Here is a 27,237-nt window from a genome sequence, read left to right on the forward strand (position 1 = left end):
TCTATAATAAATTTTGTCAAAAATTTATTTCTATAGACAATTTTGTCAAATTTGTTTTCTATAAAAAAATTTGTCAAAATTTTATTTTTGTAGAAAATTTTGTCAAAATTTTGTTTCTAAAGACAATTTTGTCCACATTTTATTTCTATAAAAAATTTTGGCAAAATTTTATTTCTATAGAAAATTTTGTCAACATTTTATTTCTATAGAAAATTTTGTCAAAATTTTATTTCTATAGAACATTTTGTCACAATTTTATTTCTATAGAAAATTTTGTCAATTTTTTTTTCTATAAAAAATTTTGTCTAAATTTTATTACTATAAAAAATTTTGTAAATTTTTTTTTTTCTATAAAAAATTTTGTCAAAATTTTATTACTATAGAAAATTTTGTCAAATTTTTTTCTATAAAAAATTTTGTCAAAATTGTATTACTATGGAAAATTTTGTCAAATTTTTTTATAGACAATTTTTTCAAAATTTAATTTCTATAGAAAATTTTGTCAAAATTTTATTTCTATAGAAAATTTTGTCAAAATTTTATTTCTATAGAAAATTTTGTCAAAATTTTATTTCTATAGAAAATTTTGTCAAAATTTTATTTCTATAGAAAATTTTTCAAAATTTTATTTCTATAGAAAATTTTTCAAAATTTTATTTCTTAATTTTATAGAAAATTTTGTAAAAATCTTATTTCTATAGAAAATTTTGCCAAAATTTTATTTGTATAGAAAATTTTGTCAAAATTCTATTTCGATACAAAATTTTTGTCAAAATTTTATTTGTATAGAAAATTTTGTCAAAATTTTATTTCTATAGAAAATTTTGTCAAAAGTTTATTTCGTTGTTTTTTATTGCAGCTTAAAACCATACATTGACTAAACTACAAGTGTAGCTTAACCAACAGAGGAAAAGAATGTTTGTCAAATTTATTTGGGCAAAGCCCTATAGACTGCAAGATGGTTGGATGGACGCACGTTTCGGAATTACCACATTCCTCATCAGCATCCTCTACTTGCAGCAAAACTATCAACCAATTATCAGAATAAATTCAGGCAGTTTATTAAACCCAACAAAAACCACACTTGAACCCTCCGAAAAAAGGTTTTACATTGATAGCCGGCTTATGCCGAAATAAATTCGAAACAAACATATCTCTTTTCTCTTTGCCCAAATAAATTTGACAAACATTCTTTTCCTCTGTTGGTTAAGCTACACTTGTAGTTTAGTCAATGTATGGTTTTAAGCTGCAATAAAAAGCAACAACAATGCTTAAAGAACAAAACCAACAAAACAAAACAAATGGAAAATTTTATTTCTATAGAACATTTTGTCAAAATTTAATTTCTATAGAAAATTTTGTCAATTTTTTTTCTATAGAAAATTTTGTCAAAATTGAATTTCTAACATATAGAAAATTTTGTCAAAATTTTATTTCTAGCATATAGAAAATTTTGTCAAAATTTTATTTCTAACATACACTCAAAAAAAAGTGAACTCAGTATTTCACTAAAGCCAATTTAACTATATTTTAGTTCATGAAATTATTATATTTGGAGAAAGTTTCATTTACTCTAATAATATTTTGCGTACGTTAGTTAAATGAACTAAAAGACGGGAAAAAATTATACACAAATGAAGTAAAAAGTTTTACTAAATTCGTACTTATCACAAAATAGTTCATTATTTCTTTAAATTTGTAAATTTTACTACTACAGCGTCCATCATGAACTTCGTATGTCACTAAAGACATTCTTGCAATTTTGAACTCCAATTTTTTCCTACAAACTACAAAATTTTCTTTAAAAAGAGAAAAAAAAATAATTTTTATGTCTAATAAATTTTCTTGAATTTGTCGAAAAATATTTACTTATTTTTGTGATATCGGCGTGATGCCAGCGCTTGTAATACTGTTTAGTTAAAAATTTCTAAAACTATTCAAAATTTTCTAAAATTAATCAAAAGTTTTCTTCCTGTTGGGTTCACTGTTTTTTCAGTGTATAGAAACTTTTGTCAAAATTTTATTTCTATAGAAAATTTTGTAAAAATTTTATTTCTATAATAAATTTTGTCAAAATTTTATTTCTATAGAAAATTTTGTCAAATTTTTTTTTCTATACAAAATTTTGTGAAATTTTTATTATTATAGAAAATTTTGTCAAATTTTTTTTCTATAAAAAATTTTGTCAAAATTTTATTACTATGGAAAATTTTGTAAATTTTTTATAGAAAATTATGTCAAAAATTTAATTTCTATAGAAAATTTTGTCAAAATTTAGTTTCTATAGAAAATTTTGTCAAACTTTTATTTCTATAGAAAATTTTGTCAAAATTTTATTTCTATAGAAAATTTTGTCAAATTTTTTTCCATAAAAAATTTGTCAAAATTTGATTACTATGGAAAATTTTGTCAATTTTTTATGGACAATTTTGTCAACATTTAATTTCTATAGAAAATTTTGTCAGAATTTAGTCTCTATAGAAAATTTTGTCAAAATTTAATTTCTATAGAAAATTTTGTCAAAATTTAATTTCTATACAAAATTTTGTCAATTTTTTTTTATAGAAATTTTTGTCATAATTTTATTTCTATAGAAAATTTTGTCCAAAAAGTATTTCTCAAAATTTTATTTCTATAGAACATTTTGTCACAATTTCATTTCTATAGCAAATTTAGTCAAAATTTTATTTCTATATAAAGTTTTGTCAAATTTTTTTTTTCTATAAAAATTTGTCAAATTTTTATTACTATAGAAATTTTCAAATTTTTATCACTATAGAAAATTTTGTAAAATTTTTTTTCTATAAAAAATTTTGTCAAAATTTTATTACTATAGAAAATTTTGTCAAAATTTTTTTCCATAAAAAATTTTGTCAAAATTTTATTACTATTGAAAATTTTGTAAATTTTTGTTTATAGAAAATTTTGTCAAAATTTAATTTGTGTAGAAAATTTTGTCACAATTTTATTTCTATAGAAAATTTTGTCAAAATGTTGTTTCTATAGAATTTTTTTTTTTCAAAATTTTATTTCTATAGAAAATTTTGTCAAAATTGTATTTCTGCAGAAAATTTTGTCAATTTTTTTTCTATAAAAAATTTTGTCAAAATTTAGTTTTATAGAAAATTTTGTCAAATTTTTTTCTATAAAAAATTTTGTCAAAATTTAGTTCTATAGAAAATTTTGTCAAATTTTTTTCTATAAAAAATTTTGTCAAAATTTTTTTTCTATAAAAAATTTTGTCAAATTTTTTTTTCTATAAAATATTTTGTCAAAATTTTAGTTCTATAGAAAATTTTGTCAACATTTTATTCCTATAGTACATTTTGTCAAAATTTTAGTTTTATAGAAAATTTTGTCAAATTTTTCTTCTATAAAATATTTTGTCAAAATTGTATTTCTATAGAAAATTTTGTCAATTTTTTTTTACAAAAAATTTTGTCAACATTTTATTTCTATAGAAAATTTTTGTCAATTTTTTTTTTTCTATAAAAAATTTTGTTTCTATAGAAAATTTTTTCAATTTTTTTTCTATAAAAAGTTTTGTCAACATTTTAGTTCTGTAGAAAATTTTGGCAAATTTTTATTTCTATAGAAAATTTTGTCAAAATTTTATTTCTATAGAAAATTTTGTCAAAATTTTATCAATAGAAAATTTTGTCAAAATTTTATCAATAGAAAATTTTGTCAAAATTTTATCAATAGAAAATTTTGTCAAAATTTTATTTCTATAGAAAATTTTGTCACAATTTAATTTCTATAGAAAATTTTGTCATAATTTAGTTTCTATAGAAAATTTTGTCAAAATTTTATTTCTATAGAAAATTTTGTCAAAATTTTATTTCTATAGAAAATTTTGTCAAAATGTTGTTTCTATAGAAAATTTTGTCAAAATGTTGTTTCTATAGAATTTTTTTTTCAAAATTTTATTTCTATATAAAATTTTGTCAAAATTTTATTTTATAGAAAAATTTTTCAAAATTTTTTTTTTCACCTGAGGAGAGGAAATTTCTTCCAATCCAGATTTATATTTGGTACATGATGTCCGTATAGGTTTTCTAATAACCATACAAAATCATTTTTCTCCATCTCCAAATAGGTAAGACCCGCTAAACAGTTTTAGAATACTCATTCGAACCTATTGACCATTGACTTAGGATTCCATTTATTGCTCAAGTTGGGTTTTAGTTTCCATCATAACTTTATTTAAACTCAATTCCTTTTCGAGATGATTACAAATCCAACATCAACGCTATTTGCAAAGTTTATTCCGCAATATGGGACACTCTTTTTTCTGTGTTGTTATTAATTGACCCTTAACGATCGCTTTAAATCAGCCATCCATCCAAAACCACTAAGAAAATAAACCAACCGCCACTTACTCCATAATAATGGGAGAGGGCGGGCATGCAACTTGATGCTCAATTGCATCAAGTTGAGTATATTGGAATTTCCTTAATTGATGCGAAAGCTAAATATTTACAAAACAAACGAAATGTATCTGTTGGCATCATTAATTGAACAAAAGACCAGAGGACCACCCCCTATAAGAAGCAACATTTGTCATATATGCCTCCTCCTCTTCTTCTCCTATTGGGGGTAATACAGAAACATTAATTGCTAGTTTAAGTTGATCTGTCTGAAGTTGTACTCCAAAGTATGAAAGACAAAAATACTTAACAATAAAGGACTGATATCGGCAACCAAAGAGTCTACTCTCCCCTCTTTGGACTCTTTGTTCCTCAAAGAAAAGAGGAATGAAATTCCCATACAAATTCGGTGAATTGGTATGGTAAGGACATCAACCTTTTCTTTTTGTAGAAGATACAAATGTATAACCTAAATTTTAAAGTGGTGTGAATATCAAAGAGATGGATCAGTTTTATCGATTTGGCAAATACTAACTTTGTGTCAAAAGAAATGTTTGAGGTTTTACACTCTTGAGCATAAGAGGAATGACAGAGGAAAAGTGATTGGATTAACCCATTAGCATATTTTTATACCCTGTGCCACACTATGGAACAAGGTATTATAAGTTAGTGCATATGTTTGCAACACCCAGAAGGAGACGAGATAGACACATGGTGTCTTTGGCAATAATACTCAGGATGGGTCCCTGAGTCGATCTAGTCATGTCCGTCTGTCCGTCCGTCCGTCTGTCTGTGAACACATTTTTGTGATCAAAGTCTAGGTCGCAGTTTAAGTCCAATCGCCTTCAAATTTGGCACAAGTTCCTGTTTTTGGTAAGAATAGAACCCTATTGATTTTGGAAGAAATCTGTTCAGATTTAGATATAGCTCCCATATATATCTTTCGCCCGATATGGGCTTATATTGTCCCGGAAGCCAGAGTTTTACCCTGATTTGCTTGAAATTTTGCAAAAACATAACACTTGGTCGTATAGTCAAGTGTGCAAAATTTGATTGAAATCGGTGCAGATTTAGATATAGCTCCAATATATATATCTTTCGCCCGATATGGACTTATATGGCCCCAGAGGCCAGAGTTTTACCCTAATTTGCTTGAAATTTTGCACCAAGAGAACAATAAGTACTATAGTCAGGTGTGCCAAATTTGGTTGAAATCGGTTCAGATTGAGATATAGCTCTCATATATATCTTTCGCCCGATATGAACTTATATGACCCCAGAAGCCAGAGTTTTAGCCCAATTTGGTTGAAATTTTGCACTAGGAGTACAATTAGTAGTGTAGTGGAGTGTGCTAAATTTTATTGAAATCGGTTCAGATTTAGATATAGCTCCCATATATTTCTTTCGCCCGATTTTCCGTCATATGACCACAGAGTTCAAAGTTGTAGTCCGATTTACGTGAGCTCTGGCGTGTTGGGAGGGTTCTTGTCCTTGGAAACCACCTGCACGTTGTTGGCGGCGTACCACTCCATGGCCTTTTTACCGTAATGGCAAGATGCCAAATCCGGCCAAAACAGTACGGAACAACTGTGTTTCTTCAGGAAAGGCAGCAGACGTTTATTCAAACACTCTTTCACGTAAATTGCTTGGTTGACAGTCCCGGAAGCTATGAAAATGCTGCTTTTCAAGCCCCATGTACAGATGGCTTGCCAAACCAGATATTTCTTTGTGAACTTTGACAGTTTTATGTGCTTGAAAATATCTGCTACCTTTCCCCTTCCTTTTGCCGTATAAAACTCCTGTTCCGGAAGCTGCTTGTAGTCGACTTTGACGTATGTTTCGTCGTCCATTACCACGCAGTCAAACATCGTCAGCATCGTCGTGTACAGCCTCCGGGATCGCGCTTTGGCCATCGTATTTTGTTTATCATCGCGATTTGGAGTCACTACCTTCTTGTAAGTCGATAGTCCGGCTCGTTTTTTGGCTCGATGCACGGTTGTAGACGATACATCCAGCTTATTTGCGGCATCTCGGAGAGAGAGGTTAGGGTTTCGCTTGAAACTACGGGCAACTCTCTTTGTCGTCTCAGCGGCTTCCGGTTTTCGATTTCCCCCCTATCCAGACTTCCTGGCTGTCGACAAACGTTCCCCAAACACTTTAATTACATTTGTAACGGTTGATTTGGCAACCGTTAGCGATTGATTTGGCAACCGCGATTTTGCCAGCTTTGCGTGCGATTAGCTCGGATTTTCGCTATGCGCGAGAAAAATTTTGATACGCTGCTCTTCTTGCTTGGACGCATTTTGACAACTGAAGAGTGAATTCCAAAATCAAAATAGGAGCAACATTCTACACACACACACACCTTCAAAGGAAGGGGTGTTCAGGTTTTTTAAATGCAAAATTGAAAGAAATACGTCAAGTTTATATTGACCAAATTTTGACCGTATCACCCTTTATATAGCACCCAACACATTTGACGGATTTGATATAATATCGAAAATGTGGATTTACAAAGTGGTGCAGGGTATAATAAAGTCGGCTCCGTCCGACTTTAGTCTTTCCTTAATTGTTTTCAACAAAAAAAGTGTTGACAAAATTTTCTATAGAAATAAAATGTTGACAAAATTTTCTATAGAAATGAAATTTTGACAAAATTTATTATAGAAATAAAATTTTGACAAAACTTATTATAGAAATAAAATTTTGACATAATTTATTATAGAAATAAAATTTTGACAAAATTTGTTATAGAAATAAAATTTTGACAAAGTTTATTATAGAAATAAAATTTTGACAAATTTCATTATAGAAATAAAATTTTGACAAAATTTTCTATAGAAATAAAATTTTGACAAAATTTTTTATAGGAATAAAATTTTGACAAAATTTTCTATAGAAATAAAATTTGGACAAAATTTTTTATAGAATTAAAATTTTGACAATATTTATTATAGAAATAAAACTTTTACAAAATTTATTATAGAAATAAAATTTTGACAAAATTTTCTATAGAAATAAAATTTTGACAAAATTTGTTGTAGGAATAAAATTTTCACAAAATTTTCTATAGAAATAAAATTTTGACAAAATTTTCTATAGAAATAAAATTTTGACAAAATTTTCTATAGAAATAAAATTTTGACAATATTTATTATAGAAATAAAACTTTTACAAAAATTATTATAGATATAACATTTTGACAAAATTTATTTTAGTTATAAAATTTTGACAAAATTTTCTATAGAAATAAAATTTTTACAAAATTTTCTATTGAAATAAAATTGTTACAAAATTTTCTATTGAAATAAAATTTTTACAAAATTTATTATAGAAATATAATTTTGACAAAATTTATTATAGTTATAATATTTTGACAAAATTTGTTATAGACATAAAATTTTGACAAAATTCATTATAGAAATAACAGTTTGACAAAATTTATTGTAGAAATAAAATGTTGACAACATTACAGAAATAAAATTTTGACAAAATTTTCTATAGTTATAATATTTTGACAAAATTTTCTATAGAAATAAAATTTTGACAAAAATTTCAATCGTAATAAAATGTTTTTTATAGAAATAAATTTTAAACAAAGTTCTCGATATAAATAACATTTTAATTGAATTTCATTTCTCAGTAGAAAAAAAACAGTGTAGATGAAAATACATTGGCTATAAAAATAAATGTAAAACAAAAACAACAAGCAGTTACAATTTTTTGGACCGATTAAGTTCTATTTATGGGAAATACAAATTTCCAACGTTACACTTACACTAAAAGATAATCATTAGACCCAAATCCCTATTTCCGTATTTTTGTAAAAAATGTGGCTTCCTCCTATACCCCCTTTATTATCCACAGAGGGAAAGGAAACGGATATAGGAAATCCAGTTAATAAACAATAGACCCATAAAGCCAATATTTGTTAAATCAATCTCAACATATATCATGGATATGACAATAAGCAAATATTGAATTTCTATCCTACACACATACATACACATTGTATGTATGTACGTATGTATTTCAGATCACCCATTCATATACACACAGTCAGAATCTACGCAAATCAAAATTCAAATTTAAATTACTGCTATTTTAAATGGATATCAAAACCATGGAAACGGATGTAAGTGTTCGAGTAAAAATCTTTCATTTTTTTGCTATCATCATGAGGAAAACTGGATTGGACAGACAACTACAAACACACGCATACATACAAATACATTCACACCCACACATACTGTATTCTCCATTCAATCATTATTGTTTTTTAGAACATTTGAATTAGTGATAAATGTCATTTCATGGTTTTAGATTGAGTTTGAAAATTCTTTTCAATTGAAAAATGTCATTTTAATGAACTCACCATAAATTTGGATAAACTTAATGGATTTCATTTCTTCAATGTCCAAAAAACCACAAATTGTATTTTAGAATGCATATTTGATTCGAACACACAAATTGCCAATTTTGAAAAAAAAAAATATTAAATTGATTTAAAGTAAAAATCTGTCATTTTAAACATACATATGTACATATGTAAATATAAGGCAAAAAGTTTATTTGGTAGAAAATTCGGTCAGGCAGAATCTTATGTACCCCTCTCCATGGATTACATGCAAAATTCTTAAATATTTGAAAACTGCTTAAAGACCGTTATTAGATTCACAATTAGTTTCTTTAAATAATTAAAAACGTATACAGGGTGACTGATATGCAATGCAACAAAGTAAAGCGCTGTATTTTTTATTATTTTTTTTTTTCTAATCTATGGCAAAAATGTCGGAAAAAACATTAAAAAAAAAAAATAATAAAATAAATAAAGTCTATTGGTCGATTTTGAAAATTTTGTCAAATCGACTAATCGAGATTTAAAAAAAATCAAAATTGTATAAATTTTAAAATAATCAATAATCACAAAAGCCAAAAAAAAAAATCGATTTTCATAGAAAAAATCATAATTAGAATTTTCTTACAAAAGAATCGATTATGAAAATCGAAGAAAAAGTCGAAAGTAGATTTTTGGAAATTTTGAAAAACTTTTCCAAATTTTGAAAAGTTAAAAAGTCGAGCCCATTACAATTTAACTATAAGATACAAAATCGAATTGTCAAAAAAGTCAATTTTTTGTAATCTTCTAAATCGCCTATAAAAACTTTTTGAAAATCGAGTCAAAGCGATGTTGATCAAAATCGATTAATCGACTTTTTATAGTGACCAAAATAGACTAATCGAATCATGAGAAAAAAGTCAAGCTGAAAATGAAAAAAATCTAAACGCTTAAAGTCGAAAATTCGAAAATTTGATTAGGAACGGATACATGATGAATTTTTTTGTTTTGTATCTTGCAAATCGCCTAATGAATTTTTTTTTTTTTTAATTGAGTCAAATCCACTAATCGACTGTTGATTTTTTCAAAATCGATTAATCGACTTTTGATATTTGTCAAAATCGATTAATTGATTTTGGCAAATATCAAAAGTCGATTAATAGATTTTGACAAATATCAAAATCTATTAATCGACTTTTGATATTTGCCAAAATCAATTAATCGACTTAATCGAAAATAGACTAATAGAACCATGTAAAAAAAGTCAAGCTGAAAATTCACCAAAAGTCTAAGACACGACGTTAAAAATCTAATCACTAAAGGCGAACGTCGACTCTTTCATTTTTTTTAAAAGTCGGAAATTCGATTAGGGATAAAAGTCAAAAGTCACTTTTCGACTAATCGGCTGTTAGTCCAAAAAAGTCGACATTTTGCAATCTTGTAAACCGTCTAATAAACATTTCATTTTTTTTTTTTTTTGAAAATCGAGCCAATTATCGATTTTTTATGGTGACAAGCCTCGATTAATCGAATCATGGGAAAAAACCCAAGCTGAAAATTCATCAAAAAATTCTTAAATATTTGAAAATCAAGCTGAAAATTCATCAAAAAGTGGAAGTCGCCACTTCAAAAATTAAATCACTAAAGTCGAGAGTTGATTTCTCCACTTTTGTAAAAAGTCGAAAGACTTTTTGTGTGATCTTGAAAACTATTAGGGATAAAAGATGAAAAATTTAATTTTCGTAAACATTTTTTTTTTTTTTGAAAATCGATCGAATATCGATTGTTTTAGTGACAAAACTCGACCAATCGAACCATGAGACAAGTCAAGATGAAAATTTACCAAAAAGTCGAAGACGCGACGTTAAAAGTCTAACTGCTAAAGTCGATTTTTCTAATTTAAAAATCTAAAAAGTCGACAATTTGGGATACAAGGTGAAAATTGACTTTTCGACTAATCCGAATCCACTTTTTGTTGAATTTGCAGCTTGACTTTTTCTCATGATTCGATTATTCGACTTTTTATAGTGACAAAAATAGTCTAATTGGATCGTCAATATATCCTGAAGTAATGGACATAAGATAGTAAAATAAAAAAATAAAAACATCTAGGGGGTACAAAAATAAGATTCTTAAATAACTTGCACAGTATTTGAGATATAGTGCCATCAGACAACATATAGCTCTGATATTGGATCGCTCATATCTGGGAAACCATTCTAGAGGAATTGACCAGACCAAATGGCAGTGGTAGATATTGGCCTGGGCCAAAAACCAACATTAAAAAATCAACATTTCAGATATAGCGTCACCGATACCGGCTATATAGCCCCGATATTTGATCGCCTATATCTATGAAACTGTTCTAGAGGAATTGACCAGACATAATTCCAGTAATATATATTGGTTATTACAATAAATCAAAATTAAAAATTCAAAAATCTCATGTACAGTTTTTGAGCTATATTATCACCAGATATTGGCTATATATAGCCCCGATATTGGATCGCCTATATCTAAGAAACCATTTGCTTTGATGAAAAAGTCAAGCTGAAAAGTCGCCACGTCAAATGTCTAGCCGCTGAAGTCGGATGTCGATTTCGCCACTTTTGTAAAAAATATAAAGGCTTTTTGTGATCTTAAAATCGACTAATTCTTTTTTTCATTCCTCTTTTTTAATTGTTTTCCAAAGGAGTCTAGTCGACTTTTATAGTGAGATAAAAGTCGAATTTCAATTGGCAGGGGTATGTGATGTTGCTGAAAATTCACCAAAGAGTCGAAGTCGCGACATCAAAAGTCAAACCACTAAACTGGACTTTTGTATCGGAAAATCGTCTTCTGGGCCCTGAAATTGGCAATCGAGTAATTGGCGTCTAATTTCTCTGCATGGTAGCTTATTCTGTAATCACATCCGAAATTCATAATGGTACGTATTACGACGACACTCAATTTCAAAAATTCAGATTAAGAAAATCTTGACTTTGCACTTCAGTGGTTAGAGCAATCCAAAGAGTTCTGAATTGTCCCATATACGAATAACACACTTCCGTTTGTTTAGAGATGTTTCTATTTTTTAGCTATTTTTTATTGTTTGTCTTCTTTCCACAAATCCACAAAATGTTTTCTCTTTCTGACATCCGCTCACTGATGCATTATATCTTTTGCATAATTTAAACTTGCAACTTACCAAAAAAAAAACAAGACATACGAACTTGAGAAGAAACTCTTTTCGAGGATTTCGTGGTAAAATGCTTTCAACTTGGATTATGTTACATGGGACCTCATATAAATTTTATTTTTGGTACATTAACGAAACATATACGAACTTTAAAAACCACAAATTCTAGAGCTGTTTTAAAATATGAATAAACACTGAAAGAAAAAAAAAACGAACATGAGGAAGATTTGTAGAAATGTTTAGTTTTAATATTTTGATTTTATTAAATTTACACCCATAGGAAAGTGTCCTTATGGTGATGTGTTTAGCATTTCATCGACTGTCGCAAAACGACCCAAACGACGGCTGTGATAACAGTTGCCAATGGTAAGTTGTCTTAAAACTTCTTAACATGGTCTTCTAAATTGTCCATATGAACTCTGCTACAATTTTCTAAAAAGTCCAAAATTCGATTAGGGATAAAAGTGAAAAATGTACTTATATTAAAAATGTTGACTTTTCGTAATCTCGCAAACCGCCTAATAAACTTTTCATTTGTTGTAACAGTACATCAGCTCGTATCCAGATCAAGGAACGCTGTGACAAGGATGCGATATGTCCAGAGTGATCGGTTTGGTTTAGCTGGGCAAGCAAAAAAGGTAACTAGTCTCATTTGGCCCTTAGTTACAGATGGGACACACGTCAGCTACGCTGCCACATTTGGTAGAATTCTACCAAAACTGGTAGATTTTTTACTATTTGGTAGAATTCTTGACGTTTTGGTAGAAAATATTCCACCTGGACTAAGAGTTACTTCAATTTTTTTATAGAAAACAAGTATATACGGCCGTAAGTTCGGCCAGGGGGAAGCTTATGTACCCTCCACCATGGATTGCGTAGAAACTTCTACGGAAGACTGTCATCCACAATCGAATTACGGTTGCGGTAACACTTGCCAATGGCAAGGTATCTTAAAACTTCCTAACACCGGCTTCTAAATTGCAAGGTAGTCCATACGTGGTATATATTAAACTAAAAAAGGCCGATTAAATACGTATATAATCAAGTTTAACAAAATTTTCTATAGAAATAAAATTTTGACAAAAGTTTCTATAGAAATAAAATTTTGAAAACATTTTCTAAAGAAGTAAAATTTGGACAAAATTTTCAATAGAATTAAAATTTTGACAAAATTATCTATAGAAATAAAATTTTGACAAAATTGTCTATAGAAATAAAATTTTGGTAGATTATTTTTGGTCTCGAGTGGCAACCATGATTATGAACCGATATGGACCAATTTTCGCATGGTTGTTAGAGACCATATACTAACACCACGTTCCAAATTTCAACCGGATCGGATGAATTTTGCTCCTCCAAGAGGCTCCGGAGATCAAATCTAGGGAACGGCTTTATAGCCCCCATATATAATTATCGACCGATATGGACCAAGTTTTGCATGGTTATTAGAGACCATATACTAACACCTCGTACCAAATTTCAACCGAATCGGATGAATTTTGCTACTCCAAGAGGTTCCGGAGGTCAAATCGGGGGATCGATTTATATGGGGGCTATATATAATTAAAGACCGATATGGACCAATTGTTGCGTGTTTGTTAGAGACCACATATTAACACCACGTTCCAAATTTCAACCCGATCGGATGAATTTTGCTCCTGCAAAAGGCTCCGGAGGTCAAATCCGGGGATCGGTTTATATGGTGGCTATATATAATTATAGACCGATATGGACCAATTTCTGCATGGTTGTTAAAGAACATATAAATACCAACACCATATACCGAATTTCAACCGGATCGGATGAATTTTGTCCCTGCAAAAGGCTCCGGAAATCAAATCTGGGGATCGGTTTATATGGGGGCTATATAAAATATGCTAATCTTAGAGGTTCCGCAAGACAAATCTGGGAGTCCGTTTATATGGGGGCTATACGTAAAAGTGGACCGATACGGCCCATTTGCAATACCATCCGACCTACATCAATAGCAACTACTTGTGCCAAGTTTCAAGTCGATAGCTTGTTTCGTTCGTTAGCGTGATTTCAACAGACGGACGGACGGACATGCTTAGATCGACTCAGAATTTCACCACGACAAAATTTTCTATAGAAATAAAATTTTGACAAAATTTTCTATCGAAATAAAATTTTGAAAACATTTTCTATAGAGATAAAATTTTGACAAAATTTTCTATACAAATAAAATTTTGACAAAATATTCTATAAAAATAAAATTTTGAAAAAATTTTCTATAAAAATAGAAATTTGACAAAATTTTCTATAGAAATAAAATTTTGACAAAATTTTCTATAGAAATAAAATTTTGACAAAATTTTCTATACAAATAAAATGTTGATCAAATTTTCTATAGAAATAGAATTTTGACAAAATTTTTTTATAGAAATAAAATTTTGACAAAATTTTCTATAGAAATAAAATTTTGACAAAATTTTCTATAGAAATAAAATTTTGACAAAATTTTCTATAGAAATAAAATTTTGACAAAATTTTCTATAGAAATAAAATTTTGACAAAATTTTCTATAGAAATAAAATTTTGACAAAATTTTCTATAGAAATAAAATTTTGACAAAATTTTCTATAGAAATAAAATTTTGACAAAATTTTCTATAGAAATAAAATTTTGACAAAATTTTCTATAGAAATAAAATTTTGACAAAATTTTCTATAGAAATAAAATTTTGACAAAATTTTCTATAGAAATAAAATTTTGACAAAATTTTCTATAGAAATAAAATTTTGACAAAATTTTCTACAGAAATAAAATTTTGACAAAATTTTCTATAGAAATAGAATTTTGACAAAATTTTCTATAGAAATAGAATTTTGACAAAATTTTCTATAGAAATAAAATTTTGACAAAGTTTTCTATAAAAATAAAATTTTGACAAAATTTTCTATAGAAATAAAATTTTGACAAAACTTTCTATAGAAATAAAATTTTGACAAAATTTTCTATAGAAATACAATTTTGAAATACAATGTAGAAATTTTGACAAAATTTTCTATAGAATTAAAATTTTGACAGAATTTTCTATACAATAAAATTTTGAAAAAAAATAATATAAATTCAACAAATTTAAAATTTTTAATTTTTGTCTTAGGTCATACTATCATTCTCCACCCCTTTTAGTCCGTATAAAAAACTCTGTTCACATATTTTGTGACTATGTGGTATCCGTGGGAAGCTTTAAGAATTTTCCCTGCACTTACCAAGATTTAAAATTCGCCACTTCAAAACTTTATTTAAGCAAGTGCTGAAAACAAGCCAAGGACGACCTTACATATCATCGAAGTTAGTATGATTGAAAATCAATTTGAAATTTTACCATTGGCAAACTTAAAACGTCCCCAACATATGACATAAAAAATATCTAAATATTTTGACTTTTTTACAAAACATCATTTTAATTCAAAGGATTATATCCATTATTTTCAATAACATAAAATATTCATAATCATAGGGAAAATACAAATGAACCTACTTAGAGTTTACGAAAACAAAACTAAGGCTATAGGGTCACACACTATGCAAATATTTGAGCAAAATGAGTGTCAAACATTTTTCCAGAACCATTTTCCAAAAATCTGAAAATGTTTGCTGGTTTGGCTGTGGCGACGGTTTCGGTTTCTGTCAAATATTTGCCCAGTGTGACCATAGCATAAGACGTATATCGGAATTACAAAGCACAAAAGTAATCACAATTATCACATATAGCTTCCAGCTGTGACGTTATGGGATTTACAAAGAAATTCAATTTTGTTATGCATTTCTTCTCATGGGTATCGATATGTGCCAATAGATTCGAATGCAGTGCCGTTGTATCCGATGAATAGAAAAAGCTATATTTAATAAATAAAGTAATTAAAACTTTTTTTGAATATTTAGCATTTAGCTTACTTGGCATTGCATTTACATCGATAATTGAAACGTTGATCTTTTGCCTGATATGCCACCAAATTTTTAACCTGACAAATAGGACATACCAAGGCCTGAGACTCGGCCACTTCCACAAGATAATTAGCCTCATTTTCAAATTCTTGAACAAACCATTCGTTAAATTCTTCCAAAATCTCATGATAAATTTCGTTTTGCAATTCTATATCATGTTCCAGTTCGGCTAGTTCTTGACGCAAAATATCTTGAATGGTATCCTATGCAGGTTTAAAGAAAGGACGATAAAAAAGAAAGAATGTAAATGAAATTAGGTATGGGACAAAAATCCACTTTACCGGGGAAAAGGCTCTAAAATGGCGACATAAAAAATTATCAAACAAAGCCATACTAAGCCTCCAATTGAAAGCACAAGGCAAATTTTTATATTTATCTCTTTTTAAACAAATGATAGTTGAATTTTGGTACTGTATTTGAAAATTGAATTTGGATGGTTTTATGGCCACCCATTGCCTTTCCCCAATTTTGAGCGAATTACACTCCATAAGGTGGATTTTGGCAGATACCATGTTACTGTAATTTCTACATACCTTACTCAGAATCGCTTTTCCATCTTCTCCAATACGCACTAATGAATAGCACTGTTGACGAGCCTCCTTAGCGCGTATAATACACTTCTATTATTAAGATTAAATGACATCAAATTAGAATAACCAGATGAGGCCACATATACTAGCTTGCTGTCTTACCTCTCTTAACATATCCCTTAGCTTTTCACTACCATATCGTCGTACTTTTGCGGCATTCTTTGATTTAAGCTTTTGCTCCACAGATGTATTGTACACCGGATTGGTAGGACATTCCAGAGACATGATAGTGTAGAGTGTAGAATTAAAACCGAAACTAAATCAAGTTATTTACAAAAATGGCAAACAAACAAAAGGCGGGCGGCATAAACAGAATGAAAATGGCTGCAGAAGCAAAATCAGCTGTCATTTGGCAGATGCCATAGAAGATTGAAGCAAGAGCCATGGTCGGCGGCAATATCAAGAAATACAATGTAGATGGAGCTATTTGTTAATATGACATATGCAAAAAGACCCTAGAGTTTTAAAGACACTGGAAATAAATGCGTACCGTTAACATATTCTATTACGCTAGGAATTCCATGCTTAAGGCCGGTATGCACCTCTAGCGAAAAATTTCATTCCCATAAGAAATGCATTGCTATTTAAGCTAACGAAATTTTCGGTAGCGTTCAATTTCGTAAGCTGGTACGCACCTCTAATGAAAATAACAGGGTTGTCAAATGCATATTTTGGCAGCAAACATTTAATTTATTACAATCATTGTGTGCGTAAAAGTTTTAAAAGGTCTGTAAATAATAAACAATTTATTTGAGGACTATTTGGAACATATATTAACAATTTTTAAAAGCGATTAGCTGGTTTAAAATTTGAGTACACAGCCCTGTTTTTTTGTTGTAGACTTAAATAAATTTTTGCTACCGAAAATTTCGCTAGAGGTGCATACCGGCCTTTAGGGCTGTCATTCGGGGTCGATTTTTATAAATCCCGGGTTTCGGTATTTTAAAATATCGTATCCCGGGATCTCGGGATTTTTAAATAGTTATTAACAAAAGAACATAAGAGTAAATTAAAAAGAAATTTCAAAAAATTATGAAAAAAAAGCATATCGCTATCTTATTCAGCAAAACATTTGAAGGATTTTGATTAGATTAGGTATATTTTCGTTGTGTTGTTAATCCTTTTGTACTTCATGGTTTTAAGTAACTTCTTACAAATATCAAGGCATTATCAGATAAACGCGATCTTGTCATATTGTTGACGGACATTTTGTCATTGCTTGAGGACCTTATCGTTTACTTCAATTTTTGATGAAATTGTGATTTTTATAGTTTACCTCATGTATAATAAATACTTACTCGAGGTGTACCATAAATGTTTATGAACTCAATTTGTCGATATGATATCTAAGGAACGTTTGCACTGAATAAAGACTCCAATTTATTAATAAATAATACTAAAAGGCTAAAAATTTTACGAATTTTAGTTTTTCGGGATGTCGAAAAATCCCGGGATTCGGGATTAGTTTTTTTTTCTCTTCTGTTTTTATGAAATATATCCACTTTGGCAATAGGAATTTTGCTCAGGCTACACTGCGCCACAGATACGTATCGATATTTTCCTACACCCTTTTGATAGCCACCTTTGGCAAGGAAACGTAGAGTTGCTCTTAATTTTCTAATGGGGATAATCCAAATGACTTGCGTTGACCACACCGTAATTCGAATTTATATGATCGATGTTGTTGTGAGGAAAGAAAAGTTATTAATTAAGAATTGGACCTCTACGTTTTTTCGATTTTTCTAAGAAGAACCTTATCTTTATAGACATTTTGTACTTGTAATTGTAGTTTTCACTAGCGAAACACGAAGAAAATCTTTTATTTTGGTGACTAGACGCCGTTAGAAGGTCAAATTCATACTAAATTCATCCTAAGTGATTCACTTTTCGTGGTCAGAGGACATGGGCCTATTTTATTGCTATTAATAGGTACAAATTGCGTTAACTCATGTGGAACCCATATTTCGAACTTCTTATCTTTTCCAACATTATTTAAACCGTTCCAAAAGAGTTTTTGTGCATTTTTGACATGAGTGCTATTCGTAGTTTCCGACGGAACGAAAGCCAGACGACTTGCGTTTTCGGCCTTTCTATATGTATTGGAAAATCCGCTTTTAACAAAAACAAGAAGAGCTCAAGACTGTTGCTGTTTTTCATTGTTTTCCGACCTTAGGGTAGGTACTATGTTCGGTTTTCGAGTTGAAAACCACTTTATTTTCGCGATTACTTTTCCTTAAATAATCAAAATTATAAATGAAAACAAACTTATTCCTGTAAAGTCTTGCCGAAATCTAGAGGAACAAGAAACTACGCATCAATTGAGTTAATTTGTCTGTTTTATATGGAACTGTTTTAATAAAGTAACCACGAAAATTTCAACGCGAAAAGCGAACATAGTACTTACCTTTAATTGTACAAAATTGCCCTTCTAACTACACTAAATGCAAATTAATGGTGTTTACTTTTCTGAAAAAAGTGCTTTGCCTTCTTTTTGTCTGTACAGGATGCGCATTTTTTAAATGCTGTTAGTATCCTAAAAAATGCTATCATTTCAACGGGCAGAAAGAAATTCAAAGTAGCAATCAGGACAAACGCAGCACTCTCGTTTGTCGGCAATGCTGAAAATACCAGCAATTTATCTTTACGGGTGGCAATTTTTATAACAGAATTAGAAGCCTTTTCGCACTTTTGCCTGTTTTTTTTTTAGAAAAAAAACCTAACATGTACATTTGCCGAGCAAAATGCAAAAAAGTGCGCATTTTTTACAAGAAAAGAAAACACCATAAACGAATATCATTTTCTACATTTTCTTTTGTCGTAGGCAATCCCGATATTGTGACACAAAAGTGTCTGTGGTACAGATTAAAAATTGTTGTCAGCATTTACAGATAGTTTTGTGTTTTTTTACTCAATTATGAGATGTAATAGCAAATGAATTACCCAATTAATTGTAGGTGTAAACGTCCCATTACGTTGTGCACTAACTCCATGTTAACTGTTATTGAACGCACTGTTGCATTCGGCAGTGCTGACAACGTGTTTCAGTACTGACAACATTGAAAACAACTTCCTTTTGCCTTTTCCTTTTCTCTTTCAACGTGCATTGTGACAAGTAAAGGTTAGTGAAAAAAGTTAATGTTTTCATTGGAAAATGTGTGAATTAAATACCTTTACCATTATTAACCAGTTCAAATGTGTTCTTTATGTAGATGCCTGCCACGGCCGCAAAGAAAACCGGAGCTAAAAAGCTCCCAGCTGTGCCTGAGTCCAAATTGAAGTTCAGCAAGAAGCAGCTCAGCAAACGTGCCCTCGAAACCAAGAGGAAGCTGAAACGCAATGCCGTTATCGCTTTGCGTAAACGCGAAAATTTGGTTCGTGCCGAGAAATACCAAAGTGAATATATTAAGGCCGATAGACGTGAAATTAAAATGCGCCGCTTGGCCAAGAGCCGTGGCCAATTCTACGTTCCTGCCGAATCTAAATTGGCTTTCGTGATCCGTATTCGCGGGTGAGTTGCATAAATTTATTGAATTTGGCAAAAAGAATGTGTGAGGTTCATGGTACTTAATTCTACTAGAGCCATATATGTTTTGTTTATAAACATAACCTTACTATTCTTCTGGCCGGTCCCACTTGGAAGTAAACAATTATTAATAATTTTGTTTTTCATAAATCTATTCCAGTATCAACAAAGTTGCCCCCAAGGTACGCAAGGTCTTGCAATTGTTCCGTTTGCGTCAAATCAACAATGGTGTCTTCATCAAATTGAACAAGGCTACCATCAACATGTTGCGTATTGCTGAACCCTACATTACCTGGGGCTATCCCAACTTGAAGTCTGTGCGCGAATTGATCTACAAACGTGGATTTGTTAAGCATAACCGTCAACGTGTGCCAATCACCGATAACTTTGTGATTGAACGTAAAATGCGTCAAGCTCACCAAATTCAATGCGTTGAAGATTTGGTTCATGAAATCTTCACCGTTGGACCCAAATTCAAGCACGCTTCCAACTTCTTGTGGCCCTTCAAATTGAACACACCAACTGGCGGCTGGCGTAAGAAGGCTAACCACTACGTCGATGGTGGTGACTTCGGTAACCGTGAAGACAAGATCAACAAACTACTCCGCAAGATGGTTTAAACATGGACATGTTGGTTGGTTAATTTTTTATAACCAATCGAGATTAGCATGTAATGTCTGTTTGTTTAGTTTTTCCAAAATGTGACAAGAATATACAATACACACACATAAAAGAAACAGGATTATGCTTTAAATTTCAAACGTTTTCGAACGTTTGTTAATAAGGAAATACTTTTTTATATCTAATGCTAAAGCATGGAAAAAATAAACAAAAAGATGGATCTTTTTAAGTTAAAAAGTGTTTTATGAAAAATTTTTGCAGATAAGTGAATGTCAATAGCACTGATGCTTGATAGAATTTCTAATATTTAATAAACAGCATTATTTTCCATTTTCCCAATCTGTTATCAAAAACACCTTAAAAACGTGCAAATCTTTTTGAAGAGAGATAGCTGAGAGAAATTCTAAAAGTTCATCGGCTAGTTACTGAGAAAAAAATTTGCATGGGTTTGACTAGCCTAAATGACCGTTTACCATAAATCCGTTTTTCATGTAGGAAAAATATTTTTTGTTAATTCGGTACTGATATTTCTGTAGAAAGGACTTTCATGCACATGTAAGAGTGTTAATGAAGATTTAGTTGCAATTGTATTAATATATATCCTGAAAAAATATGAGGTCATTGTATGCATTGACTGGGCTGCATGGAAATTAAAATTAGCTTACCCCAAAAAACACGTTATGTTCAATTTTATCTATAGACCCCCGAGCTTAAATCTAACGTTTTTTTTTAGTTAGAAGCAGGCCTCCCATTTTTTCCTGAAACATTTTTTTGAAGAACATTACAAAGTTTGATATATCCTTGCCCGTTTTCACAAATATGATCAATAGCTACTGCGACCAATAGTTTGCCTGCAGCAGCAATTTTAGTACCCGTAATGATTTCGGTGAGGGTCGTAAATTTTTTCTCATAAATACAAATCACTGTATTATTGTAATGCAAATTAAATATACACTGAAGGCGTTATGAAGATAGTTGGAGATTGTTGTCATAAAATGTATATCTCCATTTCCATTAAAACGACCATGGGTGTTTTGCAATTGTCGACATGACCACCTTGTTTACAAAGATGGTCTGGCGACCAAATGTTTTATAGGAGCTGATTATTTCATCACAATTGGTGATTCTGGAAAAACTCGATTCAATATTCCTATCATTGAGCTGTGTTTTACAGTTTAACAGCAAGTGGTATCACTATGATGGACCTTGAGACTTTTTTGTGTAGCAAAAACTAGATAAGATTATTAATTTCTGTAGGGTATCACATTTGTTGATTCTTTTAATTTGCAATGTAGGTTTTCTAAGACTTGGTTTCGGAAATCGATTTCCTTATTTTATCTGCATATAATGAACCAAATCTTTGCAAATTTAATTGCTAAAAAGTATTATTATTATGCTGTTATGATTCCATAACCTGATTTAGACATTAAGACATTCTGGATAGGTCTAGCCGAGAATGTTCAACCCCCATAAAATTTGGCACATAAGAAATTTTTTAGCACAAGGAACCCAATTAAAATTTTTTCATATTCGATCTCATAAATAATTTGGGGTAAATGAGTCGTCTATAGTGTCTTTCACCCTTATGAAATGCCATACGTACAGACCCTCTTATGGAAGGGTACAGATTCCGTTTCACATTTGCCACAAAATAAACATTTACCATATCGCCCATAACAGCTCAGCTTTCAAATGTATTCCATCTGATTCTTACATGTCTAGCCATATGACCCAAAAGTTTTTAGCACTTGTCTTTTAATTGTGTACATGCATTGGACATAAGACCAAAGCATAAGTCATGTATGATGTTAAGCCCTTCGACGTCCAACATATTAAATTTTCAAATATGAGGAGAAAATTCTAGGGGAATGGATGCTAAATTTTCTAGGAGTAAATTAGCCAACTCACCACTCAATAATAATTTTTTTTTTCGTTCATATTCAACATATAGCGCCAATGAAATTACCTAATTTGGGAATTGCACAGAAAACTATCTTTAAAATAGGATACGCATAAATACTTATATACAAAATTAAATTTTTATTAATTGAAATATATGCTACGTGACATATAATCCACAATGGTTTAGGACTTAAACTTAATACTCTTACTAACTGTGGCCTTAATGCCAGATACTTCTCCTCCATATCTTGTGGTCTCCTTGCGCACTGTTCGTACAGCTCCCTTGCGTCGTATCAAAGCCTTACGGTATTTACCACGATGTTTAACGCGGGGATTACGTTGTTCCTTTTTACGATGTGGCATAAGACCCTTATTTTTGGCAATTTGGTAAGTGATGCCACGACGGGATTCACCATCTTCCTCGTCATTTTCATCTAGGCCAGCCTCTTCGTCATCTTCTGCTTCATCGTCGTCATTATCATCGGAAGACATTTGAGCAAAAGAACCCATTTCATTATCTTTATCATTTTCCAGTTTAACCCGTTTCTTTGAAGGCTGATCTTCTTTATCATATTCCGACAAGATACCCAATTTGGCTTTCTTAGGATGTTTTGGTTTTGATGTGCCAACTTCTGCTACATTTTTCATTTCTAAAACTTCGAATTGATCTCCGTCCTGTATGCGTTCCAATAATGCTTCCAGTTGAGGCTTAATGATATTTTCATGTTTATCATCCAATTGATTGAGTAGTTTTTTAAGTTGCATTAATCGCGAAATAATTGGATGATTCTGTATTGAGGTTCTGTTGGCTTTTAACAAAAGATAAAAAGCCAAATTGGAACAATAGGTTAGTGCAATGTTCTGATAATGTTGAGCAAATTGCAAAGCTGGTATCATGGGTACATTATTCTCATGAACATAACTCATTACAGGAGCATGCAATTGCTGTATTTCTTCCATATATCCCTCAAAGTCTCCTATGAGACCTGAGAATTCGGGGGAATCTTTTTCGAACAGCTCTAAACGTTCCCTTTTACTTAGACCAGAAAAATCGGCCTTTAGCAAAGTACTTTTCTCCTCTTCCACCGGGGCAGACTTTTTCGATTTTTTTGATTTCTTAAAGACTGTGTCCAATTCAAAATCCTCTTCTTTCAATTGTTTAGCCAAACGCAGTTGTATAGCCTTTGCTTCCTCTCCTTCCAATTTTGCCAATTTCTCTTCTTTTTCATTGTACGTGCTGTAGTCTTGATCCACAAAATCCGTATTATAATAGGCACTTGACTTTTTACCCCAGTATTTGGTGTCTGGCAAATCATCTTCGTTCAATTCCGCTCCTTCGATGTCACTATCGGCTAAACCCAGTTCATCGTCATCGTTGTCTTCTCCAGCATCTTCATCGTCATCATCATCCCCTTCAGAATCTGTAAATGCCAATACTTCTTTTTGTTTAGATTCGTTTCTGGATCGCCCCTTTCTCACTTCTTGCAGCAATTCTCTTTCTTCTTCACTATAGTCTTCATCGGAGTCTGTGGGCTCATATTGACCACCGTCATCATTATTGAATTTTATTTTATCCATTTTGTAGGATCCCGGAACAAACGTCGGATACAATCGGTAAATAAATAAAATTTAAATAACAAGCAGTCCACGTGCGATCATATGGTACATGAGATATGGACTTGCATCGAACTATGGAACATTATGGAATGAAACAATGAGTGAACTTTGTAATTAGTGTGTAACGTGACGTATCGAATTAGTAGGTCTGTTCGCGTATTTTTCCAGTAAAAAATTATACTGTCAAAACTAGCCAGAAAGTAACAGCCTATTTATGATATCCGAATTCTGCTTTTCGTTCGCATACAAAACGAAAATCAGCTGATTTCGGTTTCTCTAAGCCCTATCTAAACGACAAGTGAGACGAAAATCAATGAGAACGAAAACGTAACGTTACCACTAAAATTGGGTTTCTCTAACTCCATTCGTTCGCATTTTGTTGAACGGAAATGTCAAATCCACTCACCTTGCACAAACCTTGCCTTTTGTGGACTAAGGGATTCAAAAATAGGGCAAAACTCAACAATTGATAAATTGATTAACGCTTTTTGGTGCAAATATATGATTACAGTGGTTTATATCGATCTTTTTCACTTTATAACCGCAATATAGACCGTTTAAAGGAAATTCCAAAACGAACAAACACACACATTTTAAATGGAGCACTCATTAAAAGCCCAGCGGCGTAGTTCATGGGGTTGGAAGGCCTCCTTCCAGGCCTGTCTAGGCATTACAGAGGCCTGCTTAGGACATTACACCTTCCTTTCCATTTAACATAGGGTGAGATTGGAGGGCAAGGCCTTATTTGTAGCTTCCATAAAATACCCTTCACCAGCCCTACAAAAAGGAGGAGGCTTACACGAGTGTATATAAAACACCTACATAATTGCTGATATAGTTATATTATCTTCTCACGTCCTTCCTATTGTAGGCATGTTGTAGCGCTAAACGGGTTCTCGTTTAGGAAGGCCTTCCATACACATTCCCAAAATAATGCCTTTATGATAAATAAATAATCCGGTATTAAATTTTTATGCTTTTGTTTCAAATTTATTTATTTTTAACATTAAAAAAGATTAGCGTTCAGAGATATATAAAAACATAAAGAAAATGTCAAGTCACTCCCCAAGATATCACTATATTTGATTCGTCTGGGCTCTATATTCTTTCTGCGTTTCGGTAAATTTATTGTCAAGATCTGAAAGAACTAAAATGCATTAAAAAATGAAAATAATAAAATAAAATTAAAGACTTACCGTTAGAGTTTTATACTTAAGGTTAGGTTAGGTTAGGTTAGGTTATGGAGGTTGACACCAATCCGAACTAGCGGGTTTGTGTCCACTTAGACCATAGTTGGTCCATTGTGATTCCTCTAAACTTCTTTTTCCTTCTCCTCCACGTGTCCGTCATCTTCTGGCCGGAATGAGTCCATTGTATGATAGTGTATCCTTGGAAGCGCCTAGCTCCTCCACCCCGAAGACTTGATGAAGACGAGGATATTCCTCAGGCTGCATTCTCGCAAGTCGGTCAAAGTCTGAAAGAAATAAGAGCCGAGTATCTTGTTTCTTCTGAAAGATAGTGCTGGACACTGGCACTAAATACTTAAGGTTACTATCGCAAATGCGAAACACTTTATAATTTGGAAGACGTACGTACTTTACCAGATCAATAATTCAACTAACGAATAGCATGTACTGGCGTACGCTAAATTATTATCCACATGGCATTAATGAAAATATTTTCTGACATAAATAGTTATAAATTTCAAATGTTGCTATGTTTCATTTTTGTTTTTGTTTGGGGGTAGAAAATGTTAAAATACAATTCCTCTAACATACACGAAATCCTACGCATTCCTAATAGCTTATTTTTGGAAGTGGAAAGCAATGTAATTACATGTCTATTCATTTCTATTTGTAAGTCGGGGATTGTCATAATATGAAAGGCATTACAAATGCATTCTAATTATAAATTAATAGGAATGTAAACAATTTTAAAGCTCTCTTTTAAACGAGAGCACAAGACATCTCTCTTGCTACATAATTTTAATACCCATGCTATACAACTTGCTATAAAGAAGGCAGAGAGAATGTCCGTGTGCATAAAATGAAAAAAGTAAATGAAACGCAATGCTTAAATACAGGTCTGATTTTAGAAGGCTTCCGATGAATGTAAAATCAGTACACATGCATGCCTTATAAACACAACTCCTTCCAATTTAAGGCATTTAACATGCCTGAATTTGCAAGGTCCTTCTCGATTCCGCCGCTGGGAGGAAACCCGAACCCTAATTATTGGAGATATATAGACATACAAATACATATCTCTCTACGCTGACTAATTTCTTAAAAAAAATTATTGAGCTAAACCAAATATCAGAAGCGGAAAAAGTTTACCAAATGAACGGCAATGCCAGACTGAATTGTATGGAAAATAATTTTTAAAATGTAGGGGCCTTTTTTCAAGTAATTGAAATAATTGAGATCTGGTAATATTAGCATTTGACAGTAACGTAAGCCATACGAATGAACAAAGGGAAGTTAGAGAAACCCAAATCTAGGCACGAAAGTGAGTGACTGCCGTTCGTTCGCAATTGACAAAATTCCTATAGAAAAAAATTTTGACAAAATTTTCTATAGAAATAGAATTTTGACAAAATTTTCTACAGAAATAGAATTTTGACAAAATTTTCTATAGAAATAAAATTTTGACAAAATTTTTTTTAGAAATAAAATTTTGACAAAATTTTCTATCGAAATACAATTTTGACAAAATTTTCTATAGAAATAAAATTTTGACAAAATTTTCTATAGAAATAAAATTTTGACAAAATTTTCTATAGAAATAAAATTTTGGCAAAATTGTCTTTAGAAATAGAATTTTGACAAAATTTCCTATAGAAAAAAAATTTGACAAAATTTTCTATAGAAATAAAATTTTGACAAAATTTTCTATAGAAAAAAAATTTGAACATATAACTCGAACGGATGCCATTGAAGTTCAAATAGTCCAAAAGCTCACTGATGCACAAATAGTTAAACTGGAAAAAGCCAAGGAGATGCTTCGGTTGCACAAAAGTGGTCAGTTTTAGTTTAATCGAGTTGAAAAAATATCAGACAACGTTTGCTATTTCAATGAACAGTAGCCGCTTTTCTGCTGTACCTTCCTACTCACATTTCTTTGGG

At 30.8% G+C, this 27,237-nt stretch overlaps 3 protein-coding genes and 1 long non-coding RNA gene across 4 annotated transcripts; 1 reads left to right on the forward strand and 3 right to left on the reverse strand.

Moving 5' to 3' along the window:
- Positions 1–15,288: 15,288 nt before the first annotated feature.
- Ripalpha (RPA-interacting protein alpha) lies at positions 15,289–16,771 on the reverse strand. Its single transcript, XM_075293384.1, has 4 exons — positions 16,552–16,771; positions 16,393–16,479; positions 15,809–16,062; positions 15,289–15,750 (listed from the first exon to the last, which is right to left on the reverse strand). The coding sequence occupies exons 1-4, from the start codon at positions 16,672–16,674 to the stop codon at positions 15,588–15,590; spliced, it is 627 nt and encodes a 208-aa protein (XP_075149499.1). The 5' UTR covers positions 16,675–16,771; the 3' UTR covers positions 15,289–15,587.
- A 2,657-nt stretch (positions 16,772–19,428) lies between these two features.
- Positions 19,429–20,830, forward strand: RpL7 (ribosomal protein L7). Its single transcript, XM_075293385.1, has 3 exons — positions 19,429–19,567; positions 19,659–19,957; positions 20,133–20,830. Exons 2-3 carry the CDS (start codon positions 19,659–19,661, stop codon positions 20,590–20,592), a joined length of 759 nt encoding a protein of 252 aa, XP_075149500.1. The 5' UTR covers positions 19,429–19,567; the 3' UTR covers positions 20,593–20,830.
- Positions 20,831–22,610: 1,780 nt separating this feature from the next.
- On the reverse strand, positions 22,611–24,180 carry Sas10 (UTP3 small subunit processome component Sas10). The gene has a single exon (XM_075293386.1). The coding sequence runs from the start codon at positions 24,071–24,073 to the stop codon at positions 22,679–22,681; it is 1,395 nt and encodes a 464-aa protein (XP_075149501.1). The 5' UTR covers positions 24,074–24,180; the 3' UTR covers positions 22,611–22,678.
- Positions 24,181–25,075: 895 nt separating this feature from the next.
- LOC142226889 (uncharacterized) lies at positions 25,076–26,317 on the reverse strand. Its single transcript, XR_012719767.1, has 2 exons — positions 25,309–26,317; positions 25,076–25,250 (listed from the first exon to the last, which is right to left on the reverse strand). It is a non-coding gene; the product is annotated as an uncharacterized LOC142226889 (long non-coding RNA).
- Positions 26,318–27,237: the final 920 nt, after the last annotated feature.

The sequence above is a fragment of the Haematobia irritans genome, chromosome 2 (genome assembly GCF_050003625.1).
Source record: "Haematobia irritans isolate KBUSLIRL chromosome 2, ASM5000362v1, whole genome shotgun sequence".
NCBI classification, from domain to species: Eukaryota; Metazoa; Arthropoda; class Insecta; order Diptera; family Muscidae; genus Haematobia; species Haematobia irritans.

Bases quoted from the DNA above. Each gene is read 5' to 3' on its own strand.
- Ripalpha (XM_075293384.1), bottom strand. From the start codon at position 16,674: ATGTCTCTGGAATGTCCTACCAATCCGGTGTACAATACATCTGTGGAG. The intron at 16,480-16,551 runs GTAAGACAGCAA...TCTTAATAATAG, and splicing joins TAAGGGATATGTTAAGAGAG to AAGTGTATTATACGCGCTAA. The intron at 16,063-16,392 runs GTATGTAGAAAT...AAACCTGCATAG, and splicing joins GAAAAGCGATTCTGAGTAAG to GATACCATTCAAGATATTTT.
- RpL7 (XM_075293385.1), top strand. From the start codon at position 19,659: ATGCCTGCCACGGCCGCAAAGAAAACCGGAGCTAAAAAGCTCCCAGCT. The intron at 19,958-20,132 runs GTGAGTTGCATA...AATCTATTCCAG, and splicing joins TTCGTGATCCGTATTCGCGG to TATCAACAAAGTTGCCCCCA.
- Sas10 (XM_075293386.1), bottom strand. From the start codon at position 24,073: ATGGATAAAATAAAATTCAATAATGATGACGGTGGTCAATATGAGCCC.